General features: G+C 40.5%; 2 protein-coding genes across 4 annotated transcripts in view; one reads left to right on the top strand and one right to left on the bottom strand.

The window, feature by feature from the left end:
* Positions 1-3,146, top strand: part of PTER (phosphotriesterase related) — a 52,746-nt gene extending 49,600 nt beyond the window's left edge. For all 3 annotated transcript variants that reach the window (XM_054695106.1, XM_037510668.2, XM_037510667.2), the window contains one exon: positions 895-3,146. In XM_054695106.1, the coding sequence (XP_054551081.1) occupies positions 895-1,105 (211 nt within the window). In that variant the 3' untranslated portion in view covers positions 1,106-3,146. The remainder of the gene's footprint in view (positions 1-894) is intronic.
* Positions 1,905-11,644, bottom strand: C1QL3 (complement C1q like 3). The gene is made up of 2 exons (XM_037510670.2): positions 10,261-11,644; positions 1,905-4,570 (listed from the first exon to the last, which is right to left on the bottom strand). Exons 1-2 carry the CDS (start codon positions 10,846-10,848, stop codon positions 4,391-4,393), a joined length of 768 nt encoding a protein of 255 aa, XP_037366567.1. The 5' UTR covers positions 10,849-11,644; the 3' UTR covers positions 1,905-4,390.
* Between the last annotated feature and the right edge of the window lie 8,508 nt (positions 11,645-20,152).

Consider the following 20,152-nt stretch of genomic DNA (forward strand, 5'->3'; position numbering starts at 1 on the left):
GTTACCTCTCCTGCTATCAGAGACCCAGTGGAAGTCACGACAGACACTATCCAGAGTCCAGACACACAGATGGAGGCTGTCAGGCAATGACTCATACGGCAGCATACAGCATTTAACAAAGCAAAGAGGATTAGATATTTAGACAATAGTCGGGAACCATTCTTTAGTCCACTGACTATAAATGTAAAGGAATGACATTATTTATAGTAATCATGTAGAAATGGAAGAAAGAGCAAAATTTTTTGGTCAGTTTAATCCAATGCTCCAAGATAACTCCTAAGTGAAAATTCCCAGACTTTAAAGAGATAGGACATCAAAATACAGCTACCTTTGCTGACCTATTTAAAAATGACTATCTAGCTTATATATGACCCTCACTTTCAAATCAACTGATGTTACTCTCAGAAAGTTTCATATGTACAAAGATTCCCTTTATTTATCTGTTTTAATCACAGTCATTGATTTTTATTTTCCAGGTAAAAGGAGACAGAGATTGAGATCTGAAAAATGGGCCACCAAATGAGACATTTTTAGAGTGGATATCCGGATACAAATCCAAAATTAAGTTACCTAGTGAAATGCTAAAGTGGCCATTCATTCAAATTAACACATCCTATTAAAAGCTATCTTTAATGCAATATTGCCAAGCATTGTCATCAATATCACAGATTAGAAATCTCTGTGCATGGAATAAGGATTATGTTCCCACTAGGATGCAGCAATATCTTTATCATCACCACACAGTATTTATTAAGGGTCTCCTAGCACACAAGCCACAGTAGAAGGCGGTATCTTTATGACAAACACAATATGTTTGTGAGTAAAAAGCTTAAAGCAACCTGAAATTTTTAAATGTGAGACAAATGCCATATAATGAACTAACATTTTTCACAGGGTGCGTCTCCTGGTGAATGAGGGCTATGAAGATCGAATTCTGATGGCACATGACATACATACGAAGCATCGGCTGATGAAATACGGAGGTCACGGCTATTCTCATATACTCACCAACATTGTTCCTAAAATGTTGCTTAGAGGTATAACTGAGAATGCAATTGATAAGATACTAATAGAGAACCCTCAACGGTGGCTAACTTTCAAATAGGATGATTGTGAATTCATATTTTGAGTATAAGACTTACAGGGAATAGTCAGTGATTTCAAACCCACAGTGAAAGATTAATTGGTGCTACACAGGACTAATGAAGAATCATTTCTTTTTTATGAGAATTAAGAGTTTTACCTTTTCAGAAACTGGCTATTGCATCTGCACCTTCAGGGAGTTGCTGAGCCTAATTGAGCTCTATTTTTTGCCTTAAAATAAATACAGAAATACCTATTTCCAAACAAAGACTTAAAGTCTTTATCCCCTAAGTGGGCTTTTGTTTTGTTTTACTAATCTATCAGCTGCACTACTTGAGAAATTTAAAGTGTTTCTAGTTAAATTCCCCCCTTCTGGAGCAATCTGATGTTTCTTTTAATATTGATGATCCCACTAATTATCCTGCTGTTCTGTAATTAATGCTTAATGAATAATATGACACTTTAAAATAGCTTCTGCAGCAAGGGAAGTTAAATTTTGAGACTTTTTTCGAAAGGATCCTGTAACACAATTACCAATTCATGATGGTAAAAATACTATGGCAGGATAATTATATGCTATCCACCTATCTATCTATATATACATACATATATATATATATATACTTGTAATAAATTAGTTTTGTTGCCTTTGTCTTTCTGATATTCATTTTTACTCTGAAATTTATTGTGTTTTGAAAAATTCATATGAGGGCATGAACACATAACAGTACTGAATTGTAAAAATTCAATCATAAAAGTCAAAAAATATATTACATAATATAGTTTAATGAATCATTACATTTGTAATAACAAAGGCCACAATTTAATTAATAAGATATAATGCAAAAAAAGAAATGTTTGCCTTATATATATTCCTTTTATTTCTTTTACCTTTGATTTGTTTTTCCTTGGGCATAAACAGAGAAACTAATGCTTATTTATCTGAAGAAAAGGTCAGATCTATTAGAAATGACAGTCCAATTCTAGAGCCTACTCTTTAAAAGGTACCCAGGCCTGATTTTTGTGTAAATAAAGTTTTTTTAAAAAATGCTTTATGTTAAAACTCTTAGTTGATGTTCTTGCTAATAAATTTATAATTTATTAATTATAAATTAATCTTTTGGTTTAACCCTCACTATATTACTTGTTACCTAAAAAAATTCTCCAGACCCTGCTACCAATTCCTTTTTGATAAATATATATTGTTAAATAGAAATAAAATCATTGCAACTCCTTTATGAGTTATCTTACATACTAGGAAAACCAAACAGAATTAGTCATTATTCTTGATGAACAGACTGTCATTTTTTTCTCATATAAATCATGACAGTTACTCAGACCAAGTCATTTAAACAAAGCATACAGCACCTTCAGATGAGAACACCATGCATAACTCTTTTGGAAAGTTGAGATTTGCAAAATAAAAGGTATTTTGTGCATTAAAGACAGTTGAGCATTCTGTGTATTAGAACAGAAAGTATCACAAAAGAATGAGCCAGGAGAACAAACTAATTCCTTTAAATGAAAAAATGCAAATGTCCTTCACCAGTAAAACAAGCAGATTTTTAAATCCCTGTTTTTTGAAATCTACTTGTCAAAGAGTCTTCAAAGGCAACTGAGGGGAAACAGATTTTTCATTGCAATAGTGGAAGTTGTTTGATAGTTAGGATACATCAACATGCATTTTTAATCTTTTTCTGAGATTAAAGAGATGGCTTTTGGCAGTGTGTTTTAACCAAAGAGAAAGGATTTGCACTACTCTTAAAATCTACTTTACTGTCAGCCTCAAGTCACCTGAGAAAAAAGAAAAAACTGGTAATTCAAATGCATATAATTCATAAACACTGCAAAGGAGAGTCTCTTTGTTTCGCAGTCCAAATATTAACAGTCTGCCACAGAATGCAGTTAAAGTATTGACTGGCATATGGTGATAAAGAAAACATAGGTTTAATTTATATGATGTATAGGGCTTTTTAACCTAATAAAAGTTAATTTTCTGCATAACTCTTAAAGAGACGTGATTATAATTATTTTGCTACTCCATATATTTTTGTCATTGAAAATAATTTTAATCCAAAATAAGTCAAATAATTTATCTGTGTGTACACACACATATATTTCTTTAACTAATTTTTTGAGGCTATAAAGCCACTATGCCTATTGTCTGAAGCCATATATATGTATATGCCTATATCATTTATATCTCATCCTACAAATATACATATATATGTATATATGCTAGATGAGATGCTACATATACAAGTAGCAGATATTTGTATAAAATATATACACTTTGTTGTCACACCGATTATATGTAAAATTGTTCATTTTGAAATAACCTCAGGCCACAACTTGTAACTATTTGAAAGCCTTACTTAGTGTCCCTTTGGTGACCCATGCAGTGGCTCAAATTAAACCTTTGTCCATTGGGTTATGAATGAATAATCTTTCCTTCCAAAGAAGGCAAATGCCTCCGTCTAATTTAATGACAAAGAATAAATTCCTCTGACTTTCCAAGTCAAATTAAATGTATTCTGTTGACAAAAAAATGGACACATAGGGGATTTGCTAATGCCATACATAATTACACATTTTTACACTTAGAGGGTTTTCCTATGGTAGCATTGCAATAGCTATCTTTAAAGACTATCACCAGAAAAGAGAGAAAAGAAAATTCATAAGAAAAAGAAAATGTGAAAATGATCATAAGCTTGGGAATTCCCTCAAATCCAGAAAATTCCATGTTAAGGCTTGAAGTTGAATCATTCCCAGGTCTAGCTCTAAAGTTAACAAGAGTACAAGGCAAACAATTTCTTTGGGGACAAGCAGCATTATTTCAATTAGACCTTCTCCTGCAGGGTAAAATCATTCTTCCCCCAAACTATGAATGGACTCCAAGTATCATAATAAGCAGGTAAACTCACAAGAATCAAAGCTGACATATGGATAAAAGCAGCAAGATCACAGTACACCAAAGTATCATATATATTGAAGAAATAATTCAGTGTCTTAGATTTTTCTATAAAAATTTGTGATCTATATAGGACTTCATTCACATGGACACTAACGATAAGGAGTATTTGCTTTGGCGGTAGAGGATCACACATCTGCTTATCTTGCTTTTAATATTTTTTTTACATAATGTTTCTGAGTATACAGATGTGAGTCAGGTAGCATTTGATTTCCCCACATATACACAGACTGAGGTGCCCCACAACTGGCATCCCCGGGATCCTTGATTCACTGACGTTAGCCATACGAATCCAGAGTCCAAACTCAGAACTTAATAAGCTGAGTTTCTGTATTATCAGTCAGCATAAATAATAAATCCAGAGAATGTGCTGTATTTGTTGTTGTTTCCTCCATGGGCTTTGCCGCCATCTAATTTGATGTAGACTTCATCTCCAGGCTCCAAGTGAAGAACCACACTGTTACTGGCGTAGTCGTAATTCTGATCTGCATCTTGGGCAATTGCACTAGCGCGCACCTATGTGAAACAGACAAGAATTAAATTTCATAAAAGTAAAATCTCAAAGTACAATCTCAAAGTTCTATTTTTTGCCATTCCCACAACATCATAAGCAGACTTGCTGCTGTAGCACCGAATTTAGCACAGGAAAGTCCAGTTGGCCAAGAGCTTCCTGAGGCTATATTTGTTTTCAGCTATTATAAAGAGGAGGAAAGAAGAAAATAATGCTTTCGTGAGGGACAGTCCAGGAGTCTTTTCTGACTGTATGTTGTAAACAATGCATACCAATCTATACTCTTCCTAAATCACTACTTTTTCTGATTCCTTCAATTTCTATGCCCAATCACTTCTTGAAATGGAAATAATTGGATTTTTTTTTTTTTTTAAATCTTAACTTAAGCCCAAGAGTAATGTTCTAACCAGCACTTTTGGAATACAGAACTTCAGTCCAAACATCATTTGGCCCCATGTTGATTATAAATGAGATCCACAGGCAAAAACTCAAAAATACCACCCTACATACCAAGAAATCTATTACATATCAAGGGGAAGAAAGCCTTTTGATTTGGGGCTTTCCAAATCTGATTCAAGGAAATCACTTTTCCAGGAACTTAATTCATTTAAATATCTTTGGTTATATAATAAAGTTTTATGAGTTCTTTTTTTATGTTTATGCCTTCTTATCACTTCTGATGTATGCACTAATTACTTAATTTTAACATGTCTAAAAGGTAGAAGAAGAACTGAAATTTCTACAATTTGAAGTCTCTAAAATTTCTAGAAATTTTTAATGATTTCATTGTATACCCTATTATATTTAACAGGTGATTCTAATGTGTGGTTTTCTTTGAGGATGGAGGTTGACTATAACCTATTCCTGTTGAGCCTGTGATCTCATTAGGGAGTTGACAGACATTTGCAAACAGTCAAATTGCCTATCAGATCAAGTAATTCGGACATTCTGTCATATCCTCAACTCAAATTAGGCTTCTTTTCATTTAGATGTATTTTGACTTTGCCTTGGAAAATCTTTCAATAGGCAGACTTGTATTTGATTTATTTCAGTAAAACATCTCCTACTTTGTGGCTTGTTTCTATTCCACTTTAATGATATTTCCCTGAATAACATAGCAAGTGATTTAGTGGTTTTGTAAACCTGCACTATGTAATAATGTATGACTTGGGGTACAATATGCTGGATTTTATCACTTGGCAAAATGAGAGAAATGAAACATAAGTCAAGAATTTTCATGCATTTCTTTCAAAACTTAAATGATAGGTTTCCAAATTAAATTTTTATGTGATATGTCTCACATTAATGCTGAAATGTTAAAAAAAAAAAAAAGGAGAAGGCTCTTTGACACTGCTGAACTAGCAAAGTAATTTGAGCAGTATTTTAAAAATTTCTGTCTGGATATCATATAGCAAAAGGAGAAAAGGGCTTAAGGGATTTAGAATTGCTTAACACTGTGCTAACTGACACTGATTGAATGAAAGCAATATGCCATGCAATTATACTCAGAAGCACTGATTCAAAAGTATATGCCAATTTAGTGAGGTGATCTGTTTTGACCAGTAAGTGATAATGCAAGTGAAAGTCATAATACTTCTTAGGAATTAATCATAAGTTTATAGTTGAATGCTTTGATTCATTAACATCATCTAGTCATTAATTCCCAGGAAAAAAAAAAAACGTCTACAAGGAGGTTAGTGCTAAAATAACTTGTTTTTTTAATGTGTAGATTTTTAATGGGTGAGAAAAATTAACATACAAACAATAATTAGCCATATATTAATTAATCATCGATCCATAATATATTTCTGAGCTATTATTAATAAGCAGACACATTTTATTTAGTGTTTTGGGTATTTAGTATATGTTATGTGGGTATTGTGCTCTAGTATTGTTTTCTCTGTGCAGGTATTTGGATATCAGAACTGATTAAAATCACTTGATGTAGAGACAATAATCTTACATATATATGTATAAAGTGCAATTTTTAATTTAGATGATATAACCAAAAAAAAAAAAACCTATGTAAATGTTATTTTTATTTGGTAGGTGTAACCTGCAAATGCATTAGTGTGATCCCAGAGACTAGAAGGTTACCCTTACAAGTTTTACTTCCTTTGTTAGATAAAGCCATTATGATTGCTTTTTAATGAAAGAGATTCTCTAAGATTTTAACCTATACTGTACCATAAGACTTTTCCAGAGTACTTTACATAATTTTAGTGTGCCTGCTCACCGGATTGTACTCTAAAGGTATAAAGGGACTTGAAATTTCAAACTCTAGTATCCAGTTCAGTGACTTCTGACAATTCTTCCTTGAAGCTATCAAACTATTGAGGTAGGTAATGCATCCACCCTGGAAGCTATTTTCAGGTTCCTAAATGTGCACTGATTTCAGCATTTTCTCTCGGAATATGATGCATCCTTTCCTCAGCCCGATATACTCATTTCTACCTAAATGTACTCTAATATCTTCTCATGTTCCAAGTTAACTATTTAGATTCTGCTTGATCTTTACTGCATATTTCAGGGTTACTAAAAAGATAATTAATTTGACACTTCATTTAGCTCTCTAATAAATGAATAGCAACATGCAAACTCTTGATTCTTTCCCATACATTTCAAGTCTATGGGCGCCAAAACTAAAAATTCTTAGAAAGAAAAATGAGTCTTTAATTATTTATAGTTCAAATCCTGAGCCAGTTGTATTTTTTATGCTAGTGGCTTCCTAGTGGTTGCATCCAGCAGCAATGGTTTTTATTCAGCTTTTCTGCTAAAAGTATACAAACATATTAAAAATATTTCCCATGTCTTTGTAAAGTTATTTCAGTCCAACTTTTTACTTTCAATATGCATGGTACTGGGCTTACTACAATTGGCAAGATTCAATTGAGGTTAAAGGTTTCATGTAGAATATGAGTACACTGGTCCTTTTAGTAGTATGTTTGTGAGAATGCAATAGGTTGAATAGTTTAAGCATTATCTTATTAGTGAGAGTTTATCATTAGAGACAATATTTATGGTAACATTTGCTAATTTAATTAATTGCTACTGATGTTCTTGTAATTTCATTTTCATTGTACTTCTGTGGAACCATAAACAAAAGGTTAAGTGGCACATCAGGTTAATTTACTGGCCTTTGATGTTCCATCTGTGATCCTGCATTCAACACAAAGCATAAATAAAATGGTTCTCATATGGTTATGGTCCAGAGAGATTGCGCTATCCTAGAGTGAATTGCATTTTTAGTTTAATTTTTGTGCTTCTCAAAATCCACTTAATCCATAGAACATTACATTGACATGGGTCTCTGACTTTCTGTTTTATGAAAACAAATTAGGTCAGGTCAGAGGGGGAAACTCATTCTCAGACGTGATCACATAAAAGCATAACTGAAAATCATGGATAAAGTCTTTATTTAATATTAAATTCAAAATTTTAGATTGTGTATTCACTACTGCCTGCAGACCAGACTTTACAAAAATAGTTCTATTCTAAAGATAAAATTCCTTAACAGTAATATTGCAATAATCACTTTCCCAAACAGTTTATGCTGAACTCAAAAATGCATTATTTGCTACTACTCATTATTTTTTCTGAATTACTTGTTGCACTCCTTTTGCAGAAGTGGCAACTTGATAATGCCAATGGAAAGTATTATACAGCATACGATCAGCTCTTATTTTTCTTATTTTTCTTCCTGATTCTCATAGAATGTACATGTTAGGATGATACAAAGAGGCATTGTGCACTCTAAACAATGAAATAATTTTTTAAAAAATGCACACATCTGGAATGGTTTTCTTGGAATCAGTGTAACACACCTGGGCGCAACAGCCTAGATATCAACATTCAAACTAATTTAAATGTTTTGTTCACTGTTTTTTTCTATACAATTACAATTTCCAGATATTTAAAGATGTGAGTACTTTTTACACATTTGCTGATAAAACTTGAATCTTATTCCATTTTTATTAAGGCTTATAAAAATAACCTCTTCATCCTGATAGTATTTTCCAGACCTAACCTTTGAGCCAGAGAGCCAATTTGTAAATAAATAGGTGCCTCATCACTGCCTGCTGGGGGGGCAGTTCATAAACCATTTTGTAAGGATGACACAATAGCTCTATTTTGGTACAGTGAGTCATGTCCTTTTTAGCCATTTACCTATAACTATCCCTGTGAAAAATTTTTATTTAGCTTAATATTATTTTCATGCATAATAACTATAATAAACAACTGTCAGTGCCTCCTGGTGGCCGTTTTTCCCTTTTTGTTCTATGTGTGTCCTGTTGGTCCCCCACGCTATTTATTTCTAAATTCCTTTGGAAATAACGGGTGAGAAGAAGGGGGTGGCACAGAATTTTTGGGGTCCTTTTTCTTATACCTATAGGATATTTTTATTTCACTTTTGAAAGTATTCTGACATTAAGTTAGGTCTTTGGAAGAAATCCTGCCTTAATAGTGCTTAACAGAAACCTGCGTTATTGCTTAAAGGGTCTGATTTCAAGAGGCTGGTGAACTGATGCCCAAGAGCCCCTATTAAAGCTGGTCGCGGTCGACTGGGGAGCGCTCCTTTCCAGGTGCCGCCCCGAAAGCAAAGTTGAAGTTCAAGAACTCAGCCCAGACTGCGGGCTGCAAGGCTTTGCCTGGTGGTGGTTGTAGCCGAGCATGCAGGGTGTCCATTTTACACTTTGGGGTAGTTACAAAGAATATTCTCCTCCTTTGACCAAGAGATCAGATACTTGGGTTTTGGAGTAAATGTGAATTTCTGAAGCAAAGGATCAAGTTGCCCCAGCAGAAAACCCAGCCCCGCGACCCTCGTGGCAGCCCCAGGCAGCTCCGGAGAGCAAGTCCTCATGGCCAGGGGCTAATCCGACACCGGTGGCAGTCAAGGCAGCTGCCACCGCCTCTGCAGGCAGCGAGCGAGCAGGCTGGCGTTGGACAGACCCTCAAACAGGCGTCCTGGGGCTCGCTGGTGGCAAGGCCAATTCCCGACCCGGCTCCGGCCCCCGCGCTCCCAGCGCCTGCCCGTGCATCCTCCAACTCCAGTCGGTGGAGTTTGGGTTTTGTCGTGCAAACCCACGAATCTCAACTTTTCCTTTTGCTACCCATTATTTCCCCCCTTTCTCCTTAGCTGAAAACTAAACCAGAGCCAGCGTCTTGAATTTGACTCATTGTGATTTCCTGGTCCGGGACGCCTCGAGGGTCTTGTGACCTCGGGCCCCAGGGTCCCGCTGTGGATCTGGAGGCTCCCAGCGTGGACTAGCTCCTTTGGATCCCCTTGTGCCACGGATTTGCCACCCTCAGCCTTCCCATTCCAGGCGAAGCCCTAAACCTTGGGGGGCCCTACAGTTTGGGACTTTACCTGCTCCCGGACTCCCCCGTGCATGAGCTGCACATTGGATGGCGCTACGGTCCCCTCCCACGAGGGTCGCGCTCACACCCCGCCAGCCCCGAGTGCAGGTCTCTGGCTCAGGAGCCGGCCCCCTCTAGGCCTCCCGATGCCCTCTTGGCGTAGGACCCCCCTCTCTTCCAGAAGGAACAGCATCGCACCCCCTCGCCTTGCTCCCCCAGAGCCCGGCAGCTGCGGCTTCCTCAGCGGGCTGCCACCCCCTTTTTCGGGGTCTCCTCCCTCGAGCCTGCACCTTCCCGCGCTTCCTCCCAGCCCTCCCCGCCGCCCGCCCGCACTCACCTGGTTGTTTTTGCAGAGATCAGCCCACATGCTGGTGCCATCCCCTCCGCGCATCAGGACGTGGTAGGTGAAAAAGTAGATGCCCGGGATGGAGCAGGTGAACTTGCCCGTGGTGGGATCGTAGTGGTTGCCCAGGTTAGTAACCACGTCGTCGAACTTGAGCACCTCGTAGCCCTCGTGCTGCCTCTTGAGCCCGGCGTAGAAGGCGATCTTGGGCACCGTGCTGTAGGTGGCCGCGCTGATGGCCCCGGCCGCGTTCAGGCCGGGGGCCCCGGGCGGGCCCGGCAGGCCTTGGCGGCCCGGCTCGCCCTTCTCGCCCGGGGGGCCCACGGGACCCGGTGGCCCGGGCTCACCGGGGGGCCCACGCGGGCCCGCCTTCCCGGGCCTGCCGGCCTCGCCTTTGGGGCCCTGGATGAAGGTGGGCAGGGATTGCATGAGGCCGCGGTCGGGCGTGGCAGCCGTGCTGGGGGCCTTGGTGCCCCCGTAGGGGTCGCAGACCATGCGGCAGGTGCCCAGCATCTCGTAGTGCGCCGACGTGCCGGCCGAGCTCACCAGCACCGGGATGAGGATGACCAGCAGCAGCACCATCACCACCCCCAGCGCCCCGGCGGCGATCAGGCGCCTCCTGCTGCCCACGAGCCGGCTCAGCGCGGGGCGATCCTCTTGTCTGCTTTTGGACAAAATTTTGAAGGTTGGGCGGGGACCTCCTCAGAGCCGAAAACAACCCCCTGTGCGCCCCAACTCCCTGGGCGGGCGCGCCCGGCCGCTCCTAGCTCCTTGCCTGCTCTTGCTCCCCCCGCTGAGGTTGCGGCTGGGGAGGGAGCTCGGACGCCAAGTGACTTGAGCTGAAGTCCCGCGCTGGGGGTGGCGGCCGGGGGGAGGGGTGCGCTGGGCGCCCTCTCGCCTCGGGCGAGCCCCTTCGCACCTGTGGATGCCGCAGGCGCCGGCGCCGCCACCCGGAGGGCAGAGCCAGCCGCCGCGCCTCGCGCGCTCGCCGGGGCCGCTCACACTTTTATGCCGCAGCTGCCAGCGATCGACTTTTCTGTTTTTGCCGACTGCGCCAGTTCTCACCAACTTTCCGTCTGAAGTTGCCTTTTTCTGCCTCCTTCTTCTCTTTTTTCGGTCGCCGTGGTCACCCTTCCCTTAGCTTTTTTTTTTTCCGTCCTTTGCAACCACCCCAACTCTAATAGAGGCGCACCCCCAAAGCGCCGGGCTGGGCGAGCGGGCACGGTCACCCGGCGGCGGGCACGGTCGGCTCGGCGAGGCTCGGGACTGGAGCTGAGGCTCTAGCAAGCAGCGGCGAGCGCCTCGCGGCCGGGAGCGGAGCGAGAGAGAGACTGAACGCAGAATTCTGCCTGGGTACCACCTGCCAGGAGAAGGGGAGGCTGACAAACGCGCGCGCCGGAGCAATTTATAGGCACCCAAGGCACAGAGGAAGGGGAGCCGCTTTGGCATCTCTTTGCAGCATCTGCTCTGCTCATCCCACTCAGAGAGAGTTTGGCATTACTCTGACAATGTGGGATTTTTTTTTTTTTTTTTCGGCCTCTCTCTTTTTTTTTTTTTCCCTCTCTGCACATGGATGAACAGTGAGATCCTGAATACTCCCTTGCTGAGTCCAGGCGATGGCAGCCCTCTCACGGGACATACCTGGGGGCAGGGAGACAGATGTGCCACAGCCTTCAGGACTCCAGGGTCACACCTAAGCCCCCTATCTCCCCACCACCTGCAGTCCTTCTTGGAGGGTGGAGGTGAGGGCTGAAAGGAGGGAGGCTCGGTTGACAATGTTTCTCTCCTGGCTCACCCACAATCGGTGCTTCAGGTGTTTTTCAAAATGCCACTTTTAACATAATAAGGCCCTTTAGAATTTTCCAGATGGTAGATGTGATTTTTTTAACCTTATGGTTTTCCTCGCCAGTCTTCCAAAATGAAATGTTACCCAGATAGCAGTAAAGTATGCTGAAAAGCCAAAGGACATTTCTCAATGATTTTAAATGCATATGCCCATTGTATAAGGGGGGATTTGGTCATTTTCACAAATGCTGCAATTGGTGGGTGTATACATATGAACTCTACTCACAGGTTTACAATTCTAGCAACCTTCCAGGAGATACTGTCATTGGACTTGAAGTTGCATTTACTTAAAGGTGCTAAATGCACGAGAAATAATCACTTGTCAAAATGCCTTTGAAAGTCTTAAGACAAAGCACGTCTTGCTTACAAAAGTCCAGGGCAAAATCTTTTCCTAAGATATGGGAAGAGTCCTATAAACTCCACAGCACATTTCCTGCATGTACAGTGGGGGAGGGGGAAATAGGGAAAAATGAGAAATAAGACCCACCATTTGCAGTGGGGGAGCAGGAGGAAGAATAATATGGATTCATAGTATTAGTGGAAAGCCCCCAGAGTAGATATTAGGCAAGTTATCCCACCAGCAAATAATAAAACACACCAGAACAGCTTTAAATAAACAAGTAGGATTGATTTGTATATCATACTTTTGCATTCAGGAGCAAGGGATGTCAATCAAACATGGGTGACATTTGCTTGTCAATACGTGGATGATGGCTGGGAAGATGGTGACTTATTACATCAGGGCAAGAATCTGAAATGAGCAGCAGGGACAAATGAGACCACAGGTAGTGAACAATAACATCCCGGGCGACAATTAGCGGCCTGTGATCTCGCCTGTGGGCTCCACAGCACAGACATGTCTTTCTGCGCTCCTTCTGTTTGCCCCTCACCCCATCCAACCCACCAGTTTAGTCCTTTCTTTCCTCCTTCTCTGTTTCCAAACAAAATAAGGTCAAATGAGCAGGCAGAAGGAAACAAAGATTCATTGATTCTTTTAAGAGAAATGTCAGGAGCTCCTTCAGGTCTTGGAGAATCAACATGAGGCCTTGGGCTGCCAGGCTCAGCCTGCTCAGACCTCCACATTCTCTCTCTGCCCGACTGCTGAGAGCGACTGCCCTGCTAATGGACAGCCACCCTCCCTACCTGCAGACATTTTACTTTTATTGTAGGGGTAGTGGTTTTTATAGATGCATATTTTAGGCATAATTATTCATATATTTCAGGATAGTTTTGTTTGAATGAGCTACCTTATTTTCATATTTTTAAGCTCCCAACACATAGTAAGGTCTGTTCTGGTCACAATAGCTATTTTCCTAACACACCTTCTAGATACTACTTTTCTTTTGGGGAACAAAATGGTAACGTGTGGTTTCAGCTATGGAGGTATTTAATGTATTATTGAAATAAGTTGTTTTCTCATGCACCAAATTATTGGAATTCATAAGGCCTCTTATGTCTAAGGAAATCTATGAAGGATAAAGGGAATTTTTAAAAAGCAGAATTGTATAAGTACATTCTCATCAAAAGCCTCAAGAACTGTGCATTTTCATTCCATTGAAGAGCCCATCGAAAATAACAAGAAATATTAGAGCTGGAATAGACCTTAGAGAGAGAAGTTTGCTGCTCACTTTGTAAATAATGGCACTGAGACCTAGAGCTTAGAATAGAATCAGGGCCAGCCAATGAGCTTCCCTACCCCACAGTATCTATACCTAGCTTCCCAAGCCAAGACCTATGTATGGCAATAATCCTAGTAACTGAGGCTTTTCTTCTTCCATTTTCTTGAATGCCAAAGAACAGCTGGGTTTTGTAAGTGAGGGCACGGACATCTTAAAGTCCTCCTCAGATTTAGAAAGGTGCTCAGTATTCATCATTCATGATGAAGGATCATCTCCCAGGTCACATGACTGATACCATTCTTCCTGTGGAGTATGTAAACCATCGTCAAATCACATTTCTAGTAAAATTTAAATTATTGTTCCCATTGAACCTTTCCTCTAGCAATGTCCCACAATGTATTTTGGAGAAAATTTTTGTTTCCCCCAATATTTTCAGGGATGACTGTGTAGTACACAAACTTATGGCTGGTTATTACCACTTTCCACTGCTTGAATTTCTCAGAAGATTCTCTGGAAAGTTACTCACACTTCAGCTCTTATTCTGACAGTTTGAATAAACCATCTGATATGGCATATTACTCATCATCTTTATATGTATATAATAATAGAAAATGTGTCAATTAAGAAATATTTTATTTTCTTCAGTCCTCATCAGAGAATCAAGTTTGCTCTCATACTTGATATTAATTTTGGAAGTAGGCCTTGGAATCTAATTTTCACAGCACTTCTGAATCATTTCTCAAGAAAACACCAGGCTCCACAATCCCATGCCTTCTGTACATGGACCTTTGGGACCTTTCAGATGATGAAGTCAAATACAGAAACCCATGATCTGGATTGAGTGGTGATCCTGTGATTTTCACCTACCCCACAGCATTTCTGTTTCTTGTGGAGAACCGAGCAGATCCTACGCACACAGCTCCCACACAGACGTGCATGACCATCCATTAATCTTTATTGAGCACCCACTGACAGCATAGCCCTACCCTGGGCTCTTACTAGGCAAACAAATATTTAGTCATGAGAATGAATTCCAAATCCAGCAGCACTTAAACAGAAATAGCTTTTCTTATAAGAGAAAAAAAATGAATTAACAAATCCCAGGACTATCTAGAGAAAGAGATATAAAAATGTCTTCAGTGGGATTGGGTCCGTTATTTACCTTTGATTTCTGGGTCTCCAAATTGTGTTTCTGAAAATATACTGCTCTGACTGAAGACCTGTGGATTTCCAGCCAGAAAGAGTCTGCTTAGAGTTATGTAGGGACGCAACTTTGGAATCAGCTGGGACTTAATTTGAATCCTAGCTACCTTATTTAGTAGCTATGAAAGTTATCAATACTTAATGTCCCTGAAGCTTTCCTTTTTGATAAAAGGAAATGTACTAATACCTAAACTGTAGTTGTTCTGAGGATTGAGTGAATATATACAATAATATCCAGCTCATAACAAGACCCTGATAAATGTGAATTTTCATCTTAATATATTGCAGTAGTAGATGTGTTTACAAATTCAATACTTAATATATTGTAGGATTGCTGAGTAGTGTGTATCTATGAAGTAGATGGAAAAAACAGAGGCTTTGTAAAGGAAACTAAAGCTAAAGGGTCAGACTTAACACAAATGTCACCAAATGGACAGTAAGTATTACACACTTGGACAAACCTGGGAAGAATACAGAAATTCTCCCAGAGAGCTGCTTATGCATATTCTTCTATAATATAAAGCAAAGCAGACAGGGCTCCAAACAAGGCTTTCTTTTTTTTTTTTTTTTTTTAAATAGAGGTATGTTTTTATTTATTTATTTGTTTGTTTGTTTTGTTTATACATGCACTGGTTACAGTCAGAAGCGCGGGAGGGTGAGAGAATTCACCAGAGCCAGAGCGGGGAGCAGAGCAGGCAAAAGGACCGAAGCACACTGCTGAGGGGAGCAGTGGGCGGCAGGAGAGGTCGCCATGTGGGACCCTCCTCTGGTGGCTGAGGAGCAGCCAGGGATTGAACCTGAGCCACAGAGGCCCTGGGCAGCTTCGCAACCCAGCACTCTACCGCTGCGCCACCGGGGAGGCCCCAAACAAGGCTTTCTTTACCATTCTCCAAAGTGAGAAAACATTTCACACATGAATTCACGGATGGGCCAATTTTCAGATTGAGAATCTAGTAGGACGCATTAGAAAGTGCTCTTCTGGGAAGTCTTCTGGGAAGTCCCCAAAGTCAACAAGTTGCAAGTGTATTTAACAATCACTGAGATAGTTCTTCAGGAATTATGCCTGTGGAAGATGATTCTTAACAAAGCAAATATACCAGAGAGGGCTGCTAGTATAGTTAGCCAGAGAGCAATCACTCTGAAGGAGACCTAAGTTAAAACCAGATTCAGTAGGGAATTTTTAACACAAAACTCTCCATTGGAAACTGAGAGTTGGAAAGCTAGCTTGGCAGATCTGCTGTCAGAAATGATTGACTAGCCAGATGGAGATGATAATTAGCATATTACATAAGACTCAGTTATAATGTATGAGTTCAAGTTGGTCTCAATTCTTGCTATAGCCATCAATAGAAGGATGGATACTCTACTATGGGTTTGATATTTTACATTTGCCATGGTGGAATGTTCAGTCCCTATGATGCTATTTGGTATAGGACTGAAGTGCAAGTTACCAAGAATGAGATCTCAGAGGTCAGCAAGTTCTCCTAAACTATAGTCATGATAACTCAGTCAAACAATTTAGATGGGTGAATGCAAGAATCTAACAGCAATAAAAGCAGCTGCCAGTTGTTACTGGGAACTTTTAAGCAGAAGAGATATCATAAGACCACAGCTGACAAGCTGTACAGCAGACAGATCCATTGGGCAGGTAATGATGAGAATTTTGGTAAACTTGTTCTGCTGAAAGTTTTGTTTTAAAAATTTAAAGCATTTTGCATTCTGAGAAGAGGTTACACAGAGTCACTAACAGTCAGATCCTGCCAAGAGTAGCTGATATTCTAGAATCTAGTTTAAGAATAATTTACTAGAGGGGATGTAAACACCAAATGAAGGTGCACTCAACCCCGCTGCTGTGTGAAACCCCAAAGCAACTCACCTTCAAATAGGAACAGTATGTCCTATGAATAAACACTGTGTCCCTTGGGTATTTGTATGCAAATAGACATATCAGCTTTTCCCTAATGCAGGCAGTCTATTGGGAATAGGCCAACTATTTATAAAGCCATAATCCTAAAAATAAAATTGTGGAAATCATTTAGATTTGTGATAAACTGAAGGGAAAAATAATTAACCTACTGTGTGGGTAGCTGAGGTTTCAACATAATCAGTTGTATATGACTTGAAAATTAGTTGTAACAATTCAAAATTTAAATAATTAACTTTATCTCAGCTTTTGGAAAGTAGAAAACATCAGCAAAAGTTGGTCCTATTTAGATAGGGTTTTATGCTTTTCTTTTTCTAAATATTTATTTATTTATTTATTTATACAAGCACTGGGTACAGTCAAAAACGTGGAAGGGTAAAAGAATTCACCAGAGCCAGAGCAGGGAACAGAACAGGCAGACTGACGAAGTACACTGCTGAAGGGAGCAGCAGTCACGGCAGGAGAGGTCTGTGCGCCATGTGGGACCCTCGCTGGTGGCCAGGGATTGAACCAGCACCGCAGAGGCTGTGGGAAGCTTCGCAGCCAGCGCTCAACCGCTGCGCCACCAGGGAGGCCCTGCTTTTCTTTTTCCTGGACAGCTCAAGATACAAGTGGTAATCCTCTCACCTGTCAATATCCCAATGGTTTTAAGGCCTCACGTGGGCCCTTCTCAAAGTCAGCAGCAAAAGGGAGGATTCCTCTACAGATGCTAGTGATTCTGATTTTGGGGCTTTTATTTTCTGCTGCTGTCTAGTTTTGACCATTCCAGTAAGCCAGCAACTTCACAGGGGCAGGAACAGAGGCAAAATTCTTCATTACCCATGGCTGCTTTAATGAAAGCAACTTTAAAACTATTTACTAAATTAGAGGATTACCTGAACTCATCCATTATTCAATAGTTGCCATCATGCATTTATATAGAGGTATCTATATTCCGCATTATATACGTTGTGTGTGTTTTTTCATATAATGTGAAATACACATGTGCACGCGTGCACAAGTGCACACACGTATATAATTTCTCTTACATTTACTTTCCAGGATTTTGTTTTTTGTGGTTGTGAAGACGGTCTCAACAGCCAGATAATGAGAGCCAGGTATGGATTAGCCATAATGGATTTTCTTTGTCAAAAGCCTTGAACATGATTTCCATATCCTAGTAGACATGAACACTTGTTCTACCATTAAACACCCCCTTAGTGCCCCTCATTCCCATTTCCCCCAGACTGAGGTTGGCATCCACATGGTCCTTTTTCAAAAGACCCTGAACAGAAAAGAGAAAAAAATTGACTCTAAGAAAAAGGAATTTTTAAAGAAGTATGGTTTTCAGAGAAAATCATGCATTAGGGCTGAACTACATAATTAACTTTACCTTCAGAAATGCAGAACAAGTTCAGAAGGCCCTAATCTAATGTTTTATCTAGTGTTTCACTGCACTGGTTAGAATGAAATTCTCTGGATAAGTTACTTCTATTATCTTCTCATTAATGCATTCAATTTAATTCAATTTAATTTAATGTAAAACATGCAAGAAGAGAACTGGACTTAGCTGTCCATTTCCTCTTCTCCATCTCCAAACCAGCTCACAGGGCATTTATAATCATCTTCCTTCAGCACCTGTTCAGACTTTGTCACTTGACCCAGAAACAGTAACTTCCTGATTGTCCGGGTGGTCAGACAGTCCACGTATTAAAGCACAGAATGCCAGGATCATAGTCAATTGCAGCAAGTTCTTTTTAAATTCACAGAGATTTGCATAACAGCCCCCTCTCTAATTCCATTTTCCAATCATCGATAATTATACTTGAAATGGCTTTGTGATTTCCCCACTTTGCTCTTGCCTTCTCCTCTACTCTCACTGCCCCTTTCTGGCCTCTCTCCCTTGCTGATACTTACCCTGCTTTCAAAACCCCACTCCAAAGCCACCTCTTGGATTCCTCCTTATGCCTCCTTGTGGCCCTCATCCCTTCTCTCCCTCTCTCCCTCCCACTGCTTCTTGCTGCTCTGTGCTTCCTAAACACATGTTTCACTCTTCCTGGAGCACTGACCTCATTCTGCTTTGTTATATAGGCTCTTGTCCTTTCTGCTGTTATTGAGAGAAACACCAGGTCCTTTCATCTTTGGCCTCCCACCCCACCCCCACTTCCGCCACAGGCGCTAAACACATGTTTACTCGGGGCTAAATACTAGTTTGTTGATTTGAATTGTTGAATTGGGAATAAATAGCATCATTTTCCAAAGAACTTTTTAAATTTAAGATCTGGATTGGAGTGAGTGAGCCCGGGTTAGAAATTAGGCATTTCCAGGGACGGTAAATTCTTACAGTTTTAAAAATGTCAGATTAAGAACCAGATTTAGTATCATCAATTCTTTATAGAAGAAGTAAAGACAGGCACTCAGAAATACCTTGTATTAGGGTTGAACTTAGAAACATTTTAGGCCGTAGATGTCAGAACTAGTAAGTGATTACTGTGCAGGAAGGGATTCTTACAGACGCCTCAGTATTTAGGTGCAGTTGTAACACTTTGAAGACACACTAGGTTTGTTTTGTAACAGGATGGTCCCCAGGAAAAGGGGAGGTTCCAAATTCCCTGCCCCACCCAAGGGAAGGTGGAGCTGAGCAGGGAGGAGAAGAAGCTGGAGAGGAGACTGGAGAAGGAAGGAAGCAGGATGGAGAGCCAGAAGGAGACCTGGAGGAGGCACATGGAGCAGAGAGACACGTGAAGAAACTGCGCTTGCTTCTTGGTCCTGGACTGGTTAGAACAGATGTGGGTGAGAGACCCGTGGGGAGGTTAACAATGGGAGCTTTTATCATGGTTTTCATTTTTCTCTTTTTCTCCCGTTTCTGACTTGTCTGTTTCTGATCCTTTTCTATGGGCCCCTGCCAGCAGGTGTGTTAGACTTGTGACAGGCTTTTGGGCCTTGCTTTGAGCCAATCCTGTTTAGGTGGGTTGACTTTTACCCATGAGGGGATGGGTAACTGGGTGCTTGATTTGGAAAATATATTCTTTGTCTTTTCTGTATTGCACACTAATTGTATTAAAGTTCCTTTCCATTAAAGGTCTGTGTGTTTTGTCCTGATGCAGCAGATGGCAGAACTTATTTAGAGCAGGCAGCTTTGGGAGTTTTGGTGTGCCCCTCTCCCTGTCCTGTAACAACTCAGCCATTGTATATTCCAAATGCCTCATCCTGTGTGCATGGTAGGGTGCAGAAATTCCCCAGTGATTACTAAAGGGGAATGTGAATTCCACTGGGATTTCTACCAGAGAGGATGGTCACAGAAGCCACCTAAACC

This window comes from Talpa occidentalis, unplaced genomic scaffold (assembly GCF_014898055.3).
Source record: "Talpa occidentalis isolate TD23 unplaced genomic scaffold, MPIMG_talOcc4v2.1 talOcc4.14, whole genome shotgun sequence".
NCBI lineage: Eukaryota > Metazoa > Chordata > Mammalia > Eulipotyphla > Talpidae > Talpa > Talpa occidentalis.

Bases quoted from the DNA above. Each gene is read 5' to 3' on its own strand.
- C1QL3 (XM_037510670.2), bottom strand. From the start codon at position 10,848: ATGGTGCTGCTGCTGGTCATCCTCATCCCGGTGCTGGTGAGCTCGGCC. The intron at 4,571-10,260 runs GTGAGTGCGGGC...TGTTTCACATAG, and splicing joins ATCTCTGCAAAAACAACCAG to GTGCGCGCTAGTGCAATTGC.